This window comes from Eleutherodactylus coqui, chromosome 9 (assembly GCF_035609145.1).
Source record: "Eleutherodactylus coqui strain aEleCoq1 chromosome 9, aEleCoq1.hap1, whole genome shotgun sequence".
NCBI lineage: Eukaryota > Metazoa > Chordata > Amphibia > Anura > Eleutherodactylidae > Eleutherodactylus > Eleutherodactylus coqui.
The window spans coordinates 117,392,325-117,410,269 of record NC_089845.1 but is presented as its reverse complement, the minus strand read 5'-3'; the positions used below and the strand labels follow the sequence as shown (position 1 = coordinate 117,410,269).

General features: G+C 42.0%; 1 protein-coding gene across 1 annotated transcript in view; it reads left to right on the top strand.

The window, feature by feature from the left end:
- The window catches only part of VPS13B (vacuolar protein sorting 13 homolog B), a 968,736-nt gene that overhangs the window by 816,508 nt on the left and 134,283 nt on the right, over positions 1-17,945 (top strand). Inside the window, exon 41 of the mRNA XM_066578394.1 lies at positions 16,573-16,754. Within this exon, the coding sequence (XP_066434491.1) occupies positions 16,573-16,754 (182 nt within the window). The remainder of the gene's footprint in view (positions 1-16,572; positions 16,755-17,945) is intronic.

Here is a 17,945-nt window from a genome sequence, read left to right as displayed (position 1 = left end):
ATGAAGTTCTAAAAATGGTCACTAGATGGCAGAGCAATGTAGTTGAGCAGGAAGGTTACCAACATGAGCTTATCTGTACTGCTGTTTAGTGTTTGTTGTAATCTGCAAGAAGCAGTTCTCTTCATTCTTACCTCAGCATATTGGTATATTTTCAGTTTCATTCACAAATACCAGAAAATCATTATTGAGTTCTGAGTGTTATTTTTTTTTTTGTATTTACAACCAAACAATATTTGTGCTACGTATCTCAGAAATGCGACGTGATAGATATAATCTGATTCTTCCACTGAATTCAGCACCCCAAAATTAGTTGAATCAACCTGTTTCCAAACCAGATACAAAAATGTTTTTTTGATTTGTTGACCAGTGTTATTAGTGCAGAGGTCCAAAGTCTCCTGTTCCTCCTCACCAACATGACCACAGTGAGGAGGAGTTTGTATAAAGCGGCAATCTGGGCTCTGCGCTGCCATTCCATACAAACCCCTTTGTCGCCAAGGGTAAGTAACATCTCAGGAATGCATACATATTTTTGTTACTAAGTCAGTGTTGCTGTTAATCCTATGTTATACATTTTCAAACTCTGCCATGTTCTGTCAGTGAACATTTTGTTCTACGCTGGTCATTCAGAATAACTTCCAATAAACTCCAGTTCCAAGATCACTTCTGAGTCTGTATGGCTAAAATATGCTAAAGAATGAGGGAATCTCAGTAGATTTATTAAAAAGTCCTTCTGGTATTAAGAAGTCTGCATACATAGTAAACAACAGAAAATTAATCCAGTTGGAAGCTATTTGGTAGACAAGTTCCCTAAGCAGATATCAGTTGGACGCCCTTCTCCTGTTTCTCAGTTCTCGGTGGAGATGGAAGGAATTTTTTCAGCTTTATATTTGTGCTGGGGTTTGGAATTGACAGTGAAATTTGTCATGCTGCCGCCCATCCACAGAGCTCTGCTAAGTGAATGGTTCAAATGTCTCCTCTGGTTCTCAGTATTCTGCTGCACTGGGCTTGTTTGCTTTCATCCTGCTTCATGTGCAGAAGTAGTCACAGATATCAAGAAGATCTGGGAAATCGGAAAAGCGGATCAAAAAATCAATAACGAAATTAAACATCTGCTTTCCATTAATTGGACAGAACTGGGACTGGTTCCTTGATGTTAATTGTGAAAGAATGCATTCTCGTCATTGAGAAGTTAAGTGTTTTAGACAGGGTTAATTCTTCTGAATTTGGGACCTCCACAAAATTACCTTTGTGGTCAACTTGGCACCGCAGTAACGTGAATACTGTGGGAATGTTAAATGTTGCTTGTTTCAAGTCAGTGTATTGTTTCTTTGTCAAACCATTTGACATTACAGCCCCAGCGAGTGTAGCAATACAAGTATGATTTCATCTTCTCATAAGTTCATAGTAATGGGAGGTATCTAGTGCATTGGTTTTACTCCATTTGTTGTTTTACTAGGTATTTTCTTTACTTCTATTTCTTTTGGCTTTCTCTGGTAATGTTTGGTCATGTGCATATTGGCATTTATTCATCAAATCTATTACTATGATCTGTATATTTTTTTCTACCTTTTCTTAGTTATTTGTCGTTTTGCTTTGTACATTAATGATATCCCAACGTAGCAGGATATCCCAATTTAGTAGGCTATACTATTTTCTATAGCAAAAAAAGATATACTAACACATATAACCCAGATATAAGACAAAATGACAGTCTTGGCCATCATCCGGTGAATGGAGTCATATAAATACACTTGACTTATGCACTTGGAGCTTGGCGTGGCACAGACAGCAGACACTGCAAACACAATATGAGTGCACTCCTTTTTGTTTCTCTAGCTAGCATATTAAGTGTATAAAGGGTGTATTATTATTGTCATCTGTTTTGGCCCTGAAAATCAAATTTTCATTTATCATTTGCATAATGCATTGAAACTGCCCAAATACATTCAATTTGGGAGAACATAATGGTTATGGTGAAGATCCTGCACTTTTGTTTTTGGCATCCTGTGATCCGTAACGTGGTACTATGTGGTAGCCATTTCATGATATTCTCTTGGGTAAAGTGCTGACCTCTACTCTGCGCAGCATAAGGCAACATTTGGTAGTCCTAGGTAAAAGTAGTGACTTGAGTGATTTTGACTGCAGGCAGATTGTTGGTACCCAGAAATGTGGTGCCAGTATTTCTGAAACAGTCGTATTTGTTAGCTGTTCCCGAACCACATTATCAAGAGTGTACCAAGACTGGTTAAACCATGGACAGACATCTGATGGAAGATCACATAGCTGCAGGCCACATGTGGTTGATCCTAAAGGCGAGGGTCGGGTGGCACGTCTGTTATCTCAGCAACAACATCCCATAGTGGACCAACTGATCCAGCAGTAAAACGCAGAAAAGTTAGACAAGTTTCCACAATGACCATAAGAAGTACCTTGCATCAACTCGGGTTCAGTAGCCAAAGACTGACCCCACATCATCACCAATAGTGCCTTGCAAGGGCCCAGGAGAAATGTCAGTGGACCTTGGATACATGGCAGAAGGTGGTCTGAAAACAGTACCCGGCCAGTACTGGACCCCTGCTGATAAAATTGTGATGACCTAGCCTGAAGATAGATCATCAGTTGTAAAAGTCTCAAAATACCGCTTTAAGTACCTCATTACCAAATGCCTCATGGGTGCTCTTCTTCCATGGAGTTAGCTGGCAAAATTCTGGCATGATCAAAACTATCTAAAAAACAAAACAAAACAAAACTTTTTTCACTGCCCATAGCATAATCACAGCACAGCTTCCATTTTAACACAGCAGTTTAAGAAATGAAAGCAGTTTTGATAAATGAGGTACCGTTATTTATGTAGTACTTTAAACGCATAAACACAGGAGCGATAGTTGTTCTGAGAGTGGAGATCTTGTCTGGCTGTTTGCCTTCATTCATTGCAAACAGGCAATCATTCATCTATGATGAACAACTGACTGTTTGCATGAAGAGATAGTCAGCAAAAAAACAAAGCGAGTCTGACAAGTGAGCAATTTCTCCTTGTCAGTGACTACATGGGCGCGAGGCGAATATTGCCCAAATTTCCTGTTTCCAGTGATTATTTGGGCAATAATTGCCGCTTGTAAGAATATTTTTGCACATAAGGTGCTCCAGCCATAAACTGATCGGCATGGGTCAGGCTTCTTTTACCTCCTGGTAATTAACATTTACTCCTAAAAAAAGCTTTGAATGGTCACTCATTTTCTGGGCAAGGGGGTATTTTACAAGGATTCATATATCATAGAGTATTGGGATGGCTTTACACGGGAAGACTGTCAGGTGCTAAGCTGCCAACATCCATCCTAAGTCTTAGGAGAAGAAAGCAATCCATGGCAGCATATATTGGTGCAAAAATCGATGGCCAAAAACTTTATTTCTCCATAGAAGATGCTACGTTTCGACCAAACACTTGGCCTTTATCAAGCTCAAGACTTATATGAAACTCTCACATATTTATAACAAAGGTTATAAATATACTGAAGGTTTAATAATGGGATATAACTAGAGATTAGCGAACGTACTCGTTACGAGTACTTACGCACCCGAGCACCGCCATTTTCGAGTACAGCAGTACTCGCGCGTAAAGATTCGGGGGGCGCCGTGGCGGCACGGGGGGTAGCAGTGGGGAGTGGGGGGGAGAGGGAGAGAGAGAGGGCTCCCCCCTGTTCCCCGCTGCTCCCCCCCGCACCGCCGCGCCTCTCCCCGCCCCCCGGCGCCCCCCGAATCTTTACACCCAAGTACTGAAGTACTCGAAAATGGCGGTACTCAGGTGCGTAAGTACTCATTACGAGTACGTTCGCTCATCTCTAGATATAACGTATTACTTAGCAATACATATTTCCGACCCTGCAATATCCCCTTTGATCACGTGTTTAGGCTATAAGCGATCAGTACTGATGGGCTCTGACATGTAGCTCTTCAGAAATACTGTGACTTCGCTGAGGGAATTTAGTTTCGGGTCCCTCCCGTCGCTGCTGCATTTTCTTAGGGTCCCACCCTATCTGGGTCAGTAAATGTGCTGTTGGTGAACCTTGTTATTCATTCTAAGTTTTATCACTTCTGTGCTTTCACACGGGAGTGATAGTTTGGTAAATGGAGACCGAGTGCGCCAGAGATCACTTCCGTCCGTCCGCCTCCATTCATTGTGAACAGCCAGTTGTTCAAAGCGGTTTCCACAAAGCGAGAACTCACTTACAACAAGTCACTTTTAGTGTGAATTGCTGAGCTGGTTCTCGCTCATTTTCCTGTCAGGTCCCATGGGACAACTGTCACCAAATATCAATCATTTTGTGCTTTTTTGGGCCAATAGTTGTCCCATGTAAAGCCAACCTTATGCAGTTTTTTCCATCTTTAGATATTTAATACTGGTTATTAGTGTAAATATCTAGACTTATACTTTGGTGGTGAGGAAAGCTGATTAGGGAAAATATCGCCCCCACGAACATACAATTTCTAAGCGCAAAAATGCCCTGAATGGCAAGGTGGAATTTCCGATCTTTGTAGCATAGGTTCTTTGCCCCTACATGCACAAAAAAACATGCACTGTAAATGAACCAACAGAAGGCTTTCCATCTTTTTTTTATTTTTACCTACACATTTAGCATAAAGATGACATTTCCATGAAGAGCGTGATTGTTTAAGGCTTCCATTAATCATTTAAATGGCCCCACATTAAGAACACATTGCTATCTAACTCATTCTAAACACGCTTGTGTGGGGGAGAGCATATTTCACATCCCAGCTAATTTGAGCTGCGCCTACAAGTAAACACTTCACCAAGGAGTAATCTCAGTGTTTTAAGTTCGGATGCAAGTGTGAGAATATAAACAGCATTCTTATAGTGCGCAATAGTTTAATGACAGTTAAATGTGATTTAAATTGAAGCTTTTGTTTGTTCTGGCCTGGTGTGATTGTTAGTAGAGGGATGGTTATGTGGCAAGCAAAGGCTGCAATTTGAGGTCTGGGGTCAAGAATTGATATTAATTCAAACACATTGAATAGACGTTTTCTTCTTTTCAATATAAATTTTCTTTTTCCCCCTGCTGATCGTTTTTGGCTGGGATATGGCTCATGGAGGGACACCAATGTCATGGCTTGACCTAAAGGCTTGTGTGGTCCGCAGTATTCCTGACGGTGCTGTTTTTTTCAATAAAAGAAACAGTTTTCATTTGATTTCCTTCGCATTAGAAAAAAAATTTAAATAGTGTTTACTGACACAGGGAGATTTATTAAATAGGGCTGACCGGCCACGTGTCGTGGGTGCATGGTGCCACTATTTTGGCTGAAGATTCACTTTGTGTCATAGAGAAGAGCAGGGCCACCACTCAGAAGAGGTAATTCCAGGGCAAAGATTGGGCATAAAAGGATCTTTGTGTATTTTGTACAAGCAGTAGTAAATTAAACCTTTGCCACTAGTGAAACCAATTCTAGCAGAAGACCTATAATATACTTCTGTCAGATTCATTCTTTATATTATATTTTTGTGTATTGGCTGTTGAATGGTCGTGTTTTGTTGTTAAATTTATTTTATTTTTTTCACTTGAAACCTGAATACGAATTAAACTTAGCTACCCGGCATAAGGAAATGTCACCTAGCTGCCTATATCCTTTTTTTTTTTTGGTGGGAGTCCAAAAGACTGCCTTTCAATGGTAGTACAAAGGAGCATGAGTCTTCAGAGCTGAGAGCTGTGCCCCTTTAACTCTAATCAATGGTTTTTATAATATTAATAGATGGAAAAAGCCAAATAGGGAATGAACGGCACAGAACTCGGCCATGTACTCCTGCTCCACCATTATAGTTGTTGGTGAGTTTCTCAGCATAAGGCTGCTTTCACACCGGTGCTCGAAAAAACACAGCGTTTTTTATCGCAAAGTTTCTTGCTTTTTCAGCCGTGTTGACATGCACTTTTGAGAGCGTTTGACTGCGTTTTTAGCACAGTTATAAGCTCCACCAAGCAAGTTGATAATGCCAGAACTTAAAAACGCTGTAACAACATTCTACCGCGTTTTCAGCAGCGCTAAAAACACACCCAATTCATTTTAATGGGCAAAGCATTGCCTTTTAAAACGCATGAAAATAGAACAGCCAGCGCTTGAAAGACGCTGCATTTTAATGCTTGTCTGAGACGCCCAATTGAAATCAATGGTAGTGATTGACAGCGTTTAGTGCTGCACTGAAAACTCAGCGTTAAACCGCAGAAAAAATGCCAGTGTGAGAGTGGCCTAAAGATCTCTACTGATGAAGTTTTTCCAAATAACAGCGACACTTTAATACTTAATCTGATGTTTCTGTTTCCAAAATTTTTTGTTTCTTTTTGCCCGGCTATTTATTATACTTTTTGAACGTCTTATTCTAATTTTGAAGTTCTTTCTTTGTATCGGTATTAACACAAGTCACAATAAACACAAGATAATTTCACAAAAGTAAAATCGAATCTATAAGGCGAGGTGAAAATACTCACCCCGTCCTCTGCGATGTCCCGCTGCGATATGGTCCTTCCAAGACCCTACTTCATCCTATGCGCATGCAGAAGGGCTCGTGGCCCTAGGAGATTTAAAATCCCCCTCCTCCCGGCTAGCATGTGTAGCCGGGAGCAGAGAGATATCACCGCGACCGCTGTATGCTATGGATAACAGTCATCATGTAAAGTAAAAAAAAAAAAAGTGTAAAAAAAAAACGTTTAAAAAGCTTAAAGGGGTGGTCTCGCGAAACCAAGTGGGATTATACACTTCCGTATGGCCATATTAATGCACTTTGTAATATACATCGTGCATTAAATATGAGCCATACAGAAGTTATTCCACTTACCTGCTCCGTTGCTAGCGTCCTCGTCTCCACGGTTCCGTCTAAATTCGCTGGCAGCTTGCTTTTTTAGACGCGCTTGCGCAGTCCGGTCTTTTCCTTTCAGCACGAGCCGCTTCAGTGTGCTCCCCGCTACAGCTCTTCTGCGCATGCGCAGACGAGCTGTCACTGCTCGGGAGCGCGCTGGAGCGGCCATTCTGTACCATCCTCTGTTAGAGGAAGGTGCAGAAACTGGAGCTGCCCAGCAGCCCAGCTGTCCTGAGAAGCCGCCCAGGTAAGTGATGGGTCGGGGGGTGATCTTCTCTAACAGGTGAAGGTCCCGGGCCACAGCGCTAGGTTCCGGAGCCCAGCGCTAGGTTCCGGAGCCCAGGTGAAGGGCTCCGGGGCCTTCAACTGGGCTCCGGAACCTAGCGCTGGGCTCCGGGGCCTAGCGCTGGGGAGCCAGGAGCGTAGCGCTGGGGAGCCGGGAGCGTAGCGCTGGGGAGCCGGGAGCGTAGCGCTGGGGAGCCGGGAGTGTAGCGCTGGGGAGCCGGGAGCGTAGCGCTGGGGAGCCGGGAGCGTAGCGCTGGGGAGCCGGGAGCGTAGCGCCGGTTACCTGCTGCCTGGCGGTGGGTGACTGGTCGGCGGCTGCGGGGCGTCTGGTTGTCAGGGAGACACAGCTGGTAGCGTCTCAGGAGCGCGCACGTCGGGCTGCAGCAAGCGACGGGAAAAGAGCCGGTGGCCATCTTGGGGAAACTTTTATAAGTTGCTGAAACGCTGGAACGGTAAGTACAAACCAGCTAGAAAAGTCATTTACAGGGGGGCTTAATAATGTATGCTTAATTAGGGGGACTGGGCAAAAGAAAAATTCACTGCTTCCTCGAGACATCTCCTTTAAGTTTCATCTCCCCTCACGGATCATATCCATGAGGGAGGATGAAATTACGTACCTAAGGCCCCCGGATTTACCTGCGGACCTTACCCTGACTTCTGCGCACGCACGCGTTGCGAAGATGGACGCATGCGCAAAAGCCGAGGATTGCCGGGGTAATTTAAAATCTCCCCACTCCTGGCTACCAAATGTAGCCGAGAGCCTGGAGATTTCACGAAGGGTTGCAGTATTCAGTATGGATAACGGCGCTCACATAAAAGCAAAAAAAAGTTACAATTTCACCTCCCGTCACGGATCCAAACCATAAGGGAAGGTGAAGTTACTTACTTAAGGCCTCCGGTGTGGTCTCACAACGGGATCTTTATCCGCAGACCTTTCCTCAATTTCGGTGCATGTGCCCATTGGCAAAATGGTGGACACAAGCGCAGAAGCTGGGGAGGGTCCCTTGCTCCTGGCCACTAAAGGCAGCCGAGAGCTTGGAGCAGTGACTGAGGGCTGCGGTGAGCGGTCCCCGGTCACGTGATCACCGTTATCCACTGGATAATGGCAATCACGTAAAAGTTTTTAAAAAACTTGAACTTCAATGCTGTTTTCGGTTTGTGCCTCATTGTGCATACGGACATAATATTAGGGCCACAATAGGTATGTTTCTGAACACAGGACAAACAGGGGGATCCATTTTGGGGTGCAAGTCTTCATTCCTGTGTGCGCTGTACAAAAAAAACTGTTTTAAAAATGACACAATTACCAAAAAATAAAAATCGTAATTTTTTCCTTCCTTCATTAAGGGGTCTAGTTTTCAATTATGGTCATTTGTGGGGGTTCTCAATCATTTTGGTCACTCAAGTGCTCTACAAGTGTGCAATGGGGCCTAAAACGCCTTAAAAAAAAATTTATGTTATGAAAGCCACCGGCTGTTAGTTTCATTTTGGGCCCCGTTGTGCATACAAACGTAATATTAGGGCCACAATGGGTATGTTTCTGAACACAGGACAAACAGGGGTATCCATTTTGGGATGTAAATCCTCATTTTCAGGTTCACTATGTAAAAAAATGTCTTTAAAAATGTCTTAAAAATATGAAATTTTATTTTTTCTCCTTTAAATTGTATTAACTCCTGAAAAAACTGTGGGGTCAAAATACTCATGACACCCCTCAGTGAATACACTAAGGGGTGTAGTTTTGAAAATGGGCCATTTGTGGGGGTATCTATCATTATGACACCTATTGACCTTTGCAATCTTGGCTTGGTGTAGGAAAACAAAATGTTCCTCAAAATGTTGATAAGTAATGTTAAATTTGTACATCTCCTAAATGGTTAAAAAAACTAAAGTTTTTCAAATGTGTGCCCAGGATAAAGTAAACAGATGGAAATATATATCTTATCAAAAAATGTGTACAGTATGTTTGCACATATTTGAAATATTACAGTTGAAAATGTTTAAAAAAATTTAAAAATTCAAAATTTTCCAAATTTTGGCACTTTTAAAAAAATATGCACAATTTCTATTGGTCTATTTTTACCACTTAAGTGAAGTAAAATATGTGACCAAAAAACAATGTTAGAATCACTTGGAAATGCTAAACCTTTATGAAGTTATTCTGTTAAAGAGACACATGTCAGATTCCAAAATTTGACTCCATCACTATGGCGCAAACAGGTTTCGTCACTAAGGAATTAAAGGACATTTTTAGAATCTATGAAATGAAAACATTAAGGATAAATGCAAATGGGTCAGTTTTGCTGCAGAAAATTCACACATCATATCCAAAGACAATCTGCAGGAAGCTCTGGAAGATATATATGCAGCAAATCATGTGGCTTTTGGTATGAATTTTGTGCTGATTTTCCTCTTGGATTTTCCTCTGGGAAAAGATTGTGAAAAAAAAATATATGGTGTAAAAAAAAATACTGTTGAGGATCTTCTAGTGGATCTATGTCTGATCCACACTGAAAAACAGCAACAATACATTTCATTGCAGATATTTCCTCCCCCGTTGATGTCAATGGGGAGAATCCACAGCCAATTTCCAACATAAATTGTCATGCTGTGAACTTTAAAAATCTGCACAGCAGGGAGGTGTTAAGATTTCAGGTGTGTAGGCAACTAGATATACAGACATACAGGTATGAAAGGAACGCCAATAAGGGGGTTCCTTACTAGTAGTTGGATTCGTGATATTCTCCCTCAGACCTTTGTATAAGAGGGGATCAAGGTCCGACCACCTAGACTGCAAAAAGCAGCTTACAAAATGAATTCAATTAGTATACAGATTCTTTAGGAATTCGTGGAACCACGAACCAATTTATGTCTTAAACACCACAAAGCAATTTATTTGTCAAGTGTAAGGAGAAATTAAAAAATCAAAGTGTGAACATACTCGTCATGCACACGAAAAACAATGAAGGGAAATAATAATATTAAATAGCCTAAATAAACTTGGATCTTTTTATTATATGTCTGCACTGAAAATCTATAGCGTTTCTACCCTGCATGAATTTACTATTATAGTTAGCCCTGCCTTTATTTCAGTAGCCAGTAGGATGATGATGATGTTGAACACGGTTGAACAAAGATATGGGTTGAACTGGCCCACCGGAATATCAAAGAATCCTTTGAAGAGCTCAGGCTCTAACACAATAATGGGACCAAGAGCTCCAGCAGAAGACAACACTGTTTGGAGCCAATCACATGTCACTAGAGTCTGCGTATTGGGTTGATCCACAAACAACCTTGTAGACCTTATTGATGATATCTCATGTATGTACAATGGAAGCAATAAATATTACAACAAAATTAAAAATGGATGTGCACTTGTTTGGTATAGATGGAGGGGCGGCCCTTAGAATCATTCCCTCTGGTGGGTCTGTAAGGGGGATGAAAAAGTTAACTTGGCATAGTCGGGTACATGCTAGTCTATTTAGAGAGATGACATAGAATGCTAAAAGTTTATTAGGAGGAATCCTATAATAAATGATGTTTATTGTGTTTCTGCTAAGGTTTAATGTGTGTTATAGAGCTAGGAGGATTATTAAATATTAATATTAATTCCTGACTCTTAGGCCTCCCTCACATAGGCGTTTGTAGTAACGCAGCATTTTTCAATGCTGTGTTTACTGTAGTTTCAGACGAGTTTCAGCAGCGCTGGCATGCAGTATGCCAGCGTTTTGGCTGCATTTTCGGCGCTGCTTCAGGTTTCCAGTGCTCTGACAGATCATCTATTGCTGGTAGTGAGGTTTGAGAATACCCCCTCTAGCAAGAGATTGCTGTGATTGGCCGGCAAGCTCTGATTGGCTGAGCCAGTCAATGAATGGCTGTGATTGGTGCATCGAGCCAGCGTCGAGAACCAATCACAGCAATCTCTCTTGCTGGAGGCGGGGCTCTCAAAGCTTGCTACCCACAATAGATGATCTGTCAGTGCACCGGAAGTCTGGAGCAGCGCCAGAGATGAGCGGCAGGGACCCGGCGGCACCTGCTAGGTGAGTGTTGGTTTTTTTTTATGTACTGTAGCTAAGGCTGTTTTTCGGGGTAGGGCTTATATTTCAAGCCCTTCCCACCCCAAAAAATCGGTGTGCAGTTAACGCTAGCAAAAACATGGCACTGAGTTGTGCGCCGTTTTCTGCGGTGCTGAAACCGCGGCCCGTTCATTTCAATGGGCGATGCAGTGCTAAAAATGGCTGTTAAAGCGCAGCGTTTTGACACCTGTGTGAAATGAATGGAAGCTTTGTACAGTGTTTAGCGCTGCGCTGAAAAGGCAGCGCTAAACGCTGTACAAAAACGTCTCTGTGAGGGAGGTCTTCGAGTCTCTTGGGACTGATTGGTGCCCCCCCCCTTTCCTTTTCATTGTACTAATATTATTCAGTTACCTTTTACCTTCTATTGTGCGCGCTGATATACATCACCTTCACGTAATAGAATATAACAGGTTTATTAACAGTATTACACTAAATCACAGTCATTACAAATGCTATATAACAACAGTATAAAATCAGTATATTTCAATACACAGAATAAACAAATATGCAATCTGCATACTTAAATTACATGCAATTAAAATCCAGTAAAACACTACAATAGTGAATACCTTTTTCTTACCCACCTAGCTATACAGATACACATATGCATGGGCAAACACAAGGTCCCTCCCTGATCTGACACTCTGAACTATCCATATAGCTAAAGGGTATCAAACATTATATGGGAAAACAGCTGTCAGGCGGGTGGTTGTGGATTTGCCTTGCAACACACTGGCATGACTTAGGGCTATCTGGGAATGCAACAGCTGTGGAACTGTTTTTCACCCTTGACCCTTCTAAGCAAGGTTTGCTGCAGGGTCCATAAGCCATTATTCGTCCACATAGTCCCAGTAGTGTGGCTGCTGTCACTGTACAGGACCAAGGCGTGGTACCTGATTGTGTGAACTGTAGTGTAGTAGTAAAACACGCTGTGAGGTGAGGAAAACATCAAAGACATTATTCACTGAAAAAGCCAAAAATGCAATACCTGATAACCTGCAAAGCAGACACAGTCGCCATAGGCACGATCGCCATAAGGCAGGCACAATCGCCACTGGCACAATCGCCATAGGGCAGGCGCAACCGCCATAAGCCCTAAAGGTATGCAGTCAGCCAGACTATGGTGTGGAGGAGCAGCTTGTTCATTGCAGACTAATATGCAGTCACCCACTCAACCCAGCCCAGATTGGGGAGGAGCGACTGCATATAATCATAGCCTGCACATGTGAACGATACCAAAGACGCCAGCCAAAGAAAGATGGTGACCCACCATACAGGATATCAACCCTCACTGATATAACAGCGGGTTGCCCTGTATCTCCAAAGTGGGCCACACTGGCTGACATCTTGGGCTCCCCCAACAACTCTAGCAAACTACATACAAAAATATTAATGCTTTCTGGGCTGGGTTGAGTGGGTGACTGCATATTAGTCTGCAATGAACAAGCTGCTCCTCCACACCACATCAGAGCCAAGGTCAGGCAGCACAGAAGTCAGGATCATCAGGAGTCAGAAATAGAACTAGCACTAATGGGGACTTTGTCAAAATCGTGGATGTAGACCAATTGCTTAAGCATACTCTATCTATAGGGAGAGGATGCCTAATATATCTGGAGGTGAACTGGGATTGCTAGGGGACCAGGTTACAGAGTACATTGGCGGTTTAAGAAAAGGAACGGGAGCACATGTTTGCCTTACGGGCAGCAGAAAGGGAGCGAGCAGAGGATTCACAGCATGGAATGGACAGAGTCTGCTGTGTAGGACAAGAAGAATGGTGGTGCCTTACCATGGCTCTAGTGACAGGTAAGCCACTGCGGTAATGCGCCATGACAATAGCACTATAAAGGTTCGCTTACACGGGATAACTATCAGCCGAATAATTGCTAAAAAGAGCGGATTCAAACTATATTCTTTCAGTGTAAACATGGTCAGTAACAAAGTGACGAGTGATTGAATGCTAATTGTTTCATTTCAGGTTACAAAAAAAAATCGCTGTTTGATCAAAGGTCATGTGGTGTAAGGTCACAGTCATTCGTATTTGAAAGACTTGTCAATGAATTTGCCTGGAGATCCCCTCTGCGTATCTCAACAGATAACTAATGAACAATCATTGCTCTGTGTAAAAGCAAAACAAATGACTGTCGCTTGTACGCCTCAGCAACTTTTCTGAGCAACTATCTGAACAATAGTTGTTCCATGTAAAGGTAGGAGAGCTTTGAGGGGAGTAAAGAAAGATTGAAAGAGACTTTAGACAGAGAGGGTAAACGGTGTACAAGGAGAGGAATATGGCGGATTAAAGTATAGGAGATTGGGTTAAGATACTTATCTGCCTGTTTCGTGGTGTGGTGGGTCCTTCCTTTCCTCTTTTCTTTTTCTATATCCCATCTTCTCCTTGGCTCCCCTTTTTATGCACCTCTAGCTATTGACTATAACTAGATTGACGCAATGTTCGCAACGCAAACATAAAATAGGTTCATTGACATTTGGGATGTTTACATGCATGGCACCAAGTTGCGAAGCTATGCAGGGTAAAAATCGTATGTCCTTTCTTTTTGTAATACCGCCCATTGTTTTCAAACAATAGGAGAACATTGCGATTCCATGCCGTGGCTATGACAGCCATGCCAGGGGAGGGGGGGGGGATTCCTTCAGCCTTGCAGGGATTTAAAGCTGTTTCCATGTGAAAATGCCTTGCATCCAGAGGTCTACACATGGATTGCGAGGGCAATATAGGGCTGTGATTCATGGCCCAACATCGCCCTTGCCAGTGTGAAGGAGTCCTGACTCTCCTAGCGGCGCTGTTGGCTGAAGCACTACAGCGCCCCTAGACTTGACATAGGAACTTTGCCCTGACCTGACAGGTCACTCAATGTACCAAACTCAAATTTTATGATTTTACGGCGGTGGTTGGGATGTCCATTCACCAAAGGTCACGCAAAGGGGTCAAAGTGTGGTGTAAGAAAAAGCCTGTAGGCTTTTTTTTTTATATTAGAAGATGTGACTTGTCCTGATTGGTCATCTCATAGGATGATTGTGTACTTTCTGCTGAAATAATGTTTGTATACATACAAATTAGGAGCACTGGACATTGTTTATGGCATTATGGATTGTCCCCAAACTATCACCAACAGATGTGATATGCGTCCTCAAGGGTACACAAAGGAACTGGTTTTGTATGAGACAAAGATCAGCTCACTGTGCATTCAATCACAAATGCCTGATACACCCAACACTATTTTATGATTCTTGCTGTACATATCAACACCCTGCATCAGCATTTATTGTCTAATGTTCCTCCTGGGGCAAAGACAGAAAAGTCACAAGAGTTTACTGACCTGTAGTGCACATGCAAGAACCAAAGTAGGATCATCAAGGCGGGGTGAAAAGTTGACCATTGTTATAAAATTTAACTGCTACAGCTGTATTTGTACACTGAACTTTATAATGTGCATTGCTATTGTGTAATATTCAACTCTAACAGTCTTTGTCAGTGCCCCATGGACATAATGGGAGTGATCTTGATCGCAGTCACAATAGCCGTTTTGAAGGTTTGCATAACCTGGTACCTTGCTGGGTGGGGCATGTGCTTCTGATAGATGAATGGTAGACTGTGCCTCACCCTGCAGCATGTTGCCTGTGGTTGGTAAAAAAGATGGGGTGTGGCACACAAGTTGTTGATGAGTTTGGCCATAGTGGCGGAGTGAGCAGCAAGTGCATGAGGTTGTTGCAGGGTTGGAGTGGGCCACAAAAGAAAGCCTGGAAGCTGCTGTGAAAAAGGTAGGACTGGAGCCTCCTGGTTGGAGGTGTCAGTGAGACTGCTCTAGCTGTGGGAGGTACAGTCGGGACCTGTCATCTTGCTGAGTGGGTGGAGGCTCACTGTTAAAGGGGTTGTTTAGAGTTAGAAAAACCATTGCTTTCTTCCAAACATAGCACCACCCTTGTCTATAGAGTTGTGTGTGGTATTGATACTCAACTCCATAAATCCATTGTACGGAATGGGAACTGGGCTGCAATACCAGACACTACCCATGGACAAGAGTGGTTCTATGTTTGAAAGAAAACAGCCATGCTTTCCTAACCCTGGACAACCCATTTAAGAGACATTGAGCTCATGCCATTGAGAATTGTTGAGTGTCCATGAAGTAATGCCAGGCCTGATAAGTAGAGACTGTGTCCTGATTTTGCAAGGGCTGAGAAGCCGAGTGTTGACGAATACTAAAGTCTGCATTGTCAAGTACTACAGATTGTGTCGCCAAAGTTCTAAAGTTAGTCAGTATTGTCATGTACTACAGTAGATTTAAAGGTGATGGTAAAGCAGCATGTAGGAATCCAATAATTCTTCAAAGAATCTTCATGATAAAATCCAAGTTTTCATTTTTAGATCCAATACTTCAACAGACGCGACATTTCGGCCAGCACACCGTGGCCTTTGTTTCTACTTTTGTCAAGTTGTGTTGCAACGTTCTGAAACTGTGTGCCAAGTTAAAGAGGCTGTACTGCTAATTTAGCTGCCAAGTAAAGATTGTTCTGTTCACTGAAACGTGCTCCATCTCGTTATACATCTGCACCCACTGTGGGATCCCTCCACAAGTCTATGGAGCCCGAGTCTTACACTGATGGTGAAATTGCCACGCATCTTGAAGGCTTCTTTTGTGCTGCTAAAATTAGACTTCATTCTGCAAAATATGATAAAAATCAGGATGAATGAATGATTATTATTGTTCCGTTCCTGCTTGGTTTAATCCAACATCCCATAAACCTTTTTGATTTGGTGTGGGGCCACCTGAGAGCCTTGAAGCTCCCTCTATCAATACTGCAGATTTATAAAACAACTGTTGAGCTTTAAGCATACATTTTCATTTTCTTTGTTTAACTATTAGTTCATATAATTTTTTGGTTTTTTTTGTTTCTATGCCTCAGGTAGCAATGGCTATATAAATATCATTGTTATTAGTGGCCTTTTCTAAACATAATCACTAATGCATCTTTTTTCTATTTTATGTCCTTAATATCAAACCAGTAAATTAATTACAGCTGCTTTAGTTTTTATGCTTCTATCTTTTTTGGCTTGTTAACTGTAGCATTTTACATTATAAATAGGAAAGAATAACAGTATACGGATATAATTACACAATTGAATGCCACTTTTTCCAGATAAATATTTATGCAAATTCTAATGGTCAGATGTGAAATGAAATATAATTATGTTGGCTGCACTTTCCAGAATATTTTTGGGCAAACGGACAAGGCCATCTGCACTTATCATATAACATTTTATAATCTTGGAATAGTTTAGTTATAGCTTAAAACAAAAAAAAAATCATCATTTTTTTTTTATGTTTCCCATAGCTCTGAAAGTGAGTCTGGCTCTCAAAGTGCCTGTGACCAACTCGTGACTCCTACAGCACTTGCAGCTTGTACAAGGGTGGATTCCTGTTTTACTCCTTGGTTGGTTCCTTCTATTGGAGTTTCGGTTCAGTTTGCTCACCTAGAACTGCACTTGAGTCATCATCTGGATCAGTTAGGCACAGGTATATTTTATCATACAGTATTTTATATCTGCCTTGTCCAAAGATGTTTATAGGTAAACTGTAGCTAATCCGTACATCTATTAATATAGGGTTCTGTTTATACTGGTGTTATTAGTATTCATCTGGATTTACAGTATGTTGATCACAAAAACTGGACCATTTGCAGTTCTATTCTTGCAGTCAAAAATACTGGAAACCTTTAGGGCAGGGGTCCCCAACTCCAGCCCTCAGGGACCACCAACAGGTCATGTTTTCAGGATATCCTATAGTAAGAACAGCTGTGGCAATGTCTGAGGATTGACAATAATTACATCACCTGTGCAATACTGGGGAAATCCTGAAAACATGATCTGTTGGTGGTCCCTGAGGACTGGAGTTGGGGAACACTGCTTTAGGGGCCTTTTACATGAAATGATTATCATTCAGTTAAGCGCTTAATCGTGATACGGAACAATAATTGTTCAGTATAATCACGGCCAATGTTTGCTTTTTGTTTGTCATTCAGTTTATATAGGTATAAAAACCTGCCGATAATGGGCCTATGTAAACAGGCAGTCATTTATCTATGAGCGACTACCTGTTTACTTCGGCCCGCTCCTCCATTCAGTGAGATTATTGCTCTTGTGAGAAAGCATGGCAGCGTTGATCTTTCGGACGACTGTCGGGCACTTAAACACTCAACAGTCATCCTGTGTAACAGGACCCATAGCCTTGGAAATCTGTCAGAATTCTTAAGGAAGTATAGGATAATCAAGAGGATGATAGTCATTATGTGTACAGGAGTTGTGTGAGATTACAAGAAAAGGAGCTCCTTTTTTTCTGAAAAATGCTTCACTTTTACTCAAGGGCGGTGCCTGATATTGTAGCTCAGCCAGATTTGAATAGTCCCGTGTAAATGGGACTTTAGACAGTTTGATAAATCTCCACCACTGTTTAAAAACAGTAGGCCTCATTTATCAAAGCTATGTAACAAAAAGACTGTATTTGTTGCCCATAGCAAACAATCAGAAGTTACTGTTCATTTCTTTGAGTGCGTTCACATGTAGCTGTTTTGCTGCAAAGTTTCTCACATTTTTAGGTGCCGATCTACAGTAGATATTTTTCCTTCAGTTTGAATTTAATTGTAAGGTTAGCCACATACGGGCCAGCGCGATATTAGGCTGTGAATCATGGCCCCATATCGTGCTCCCC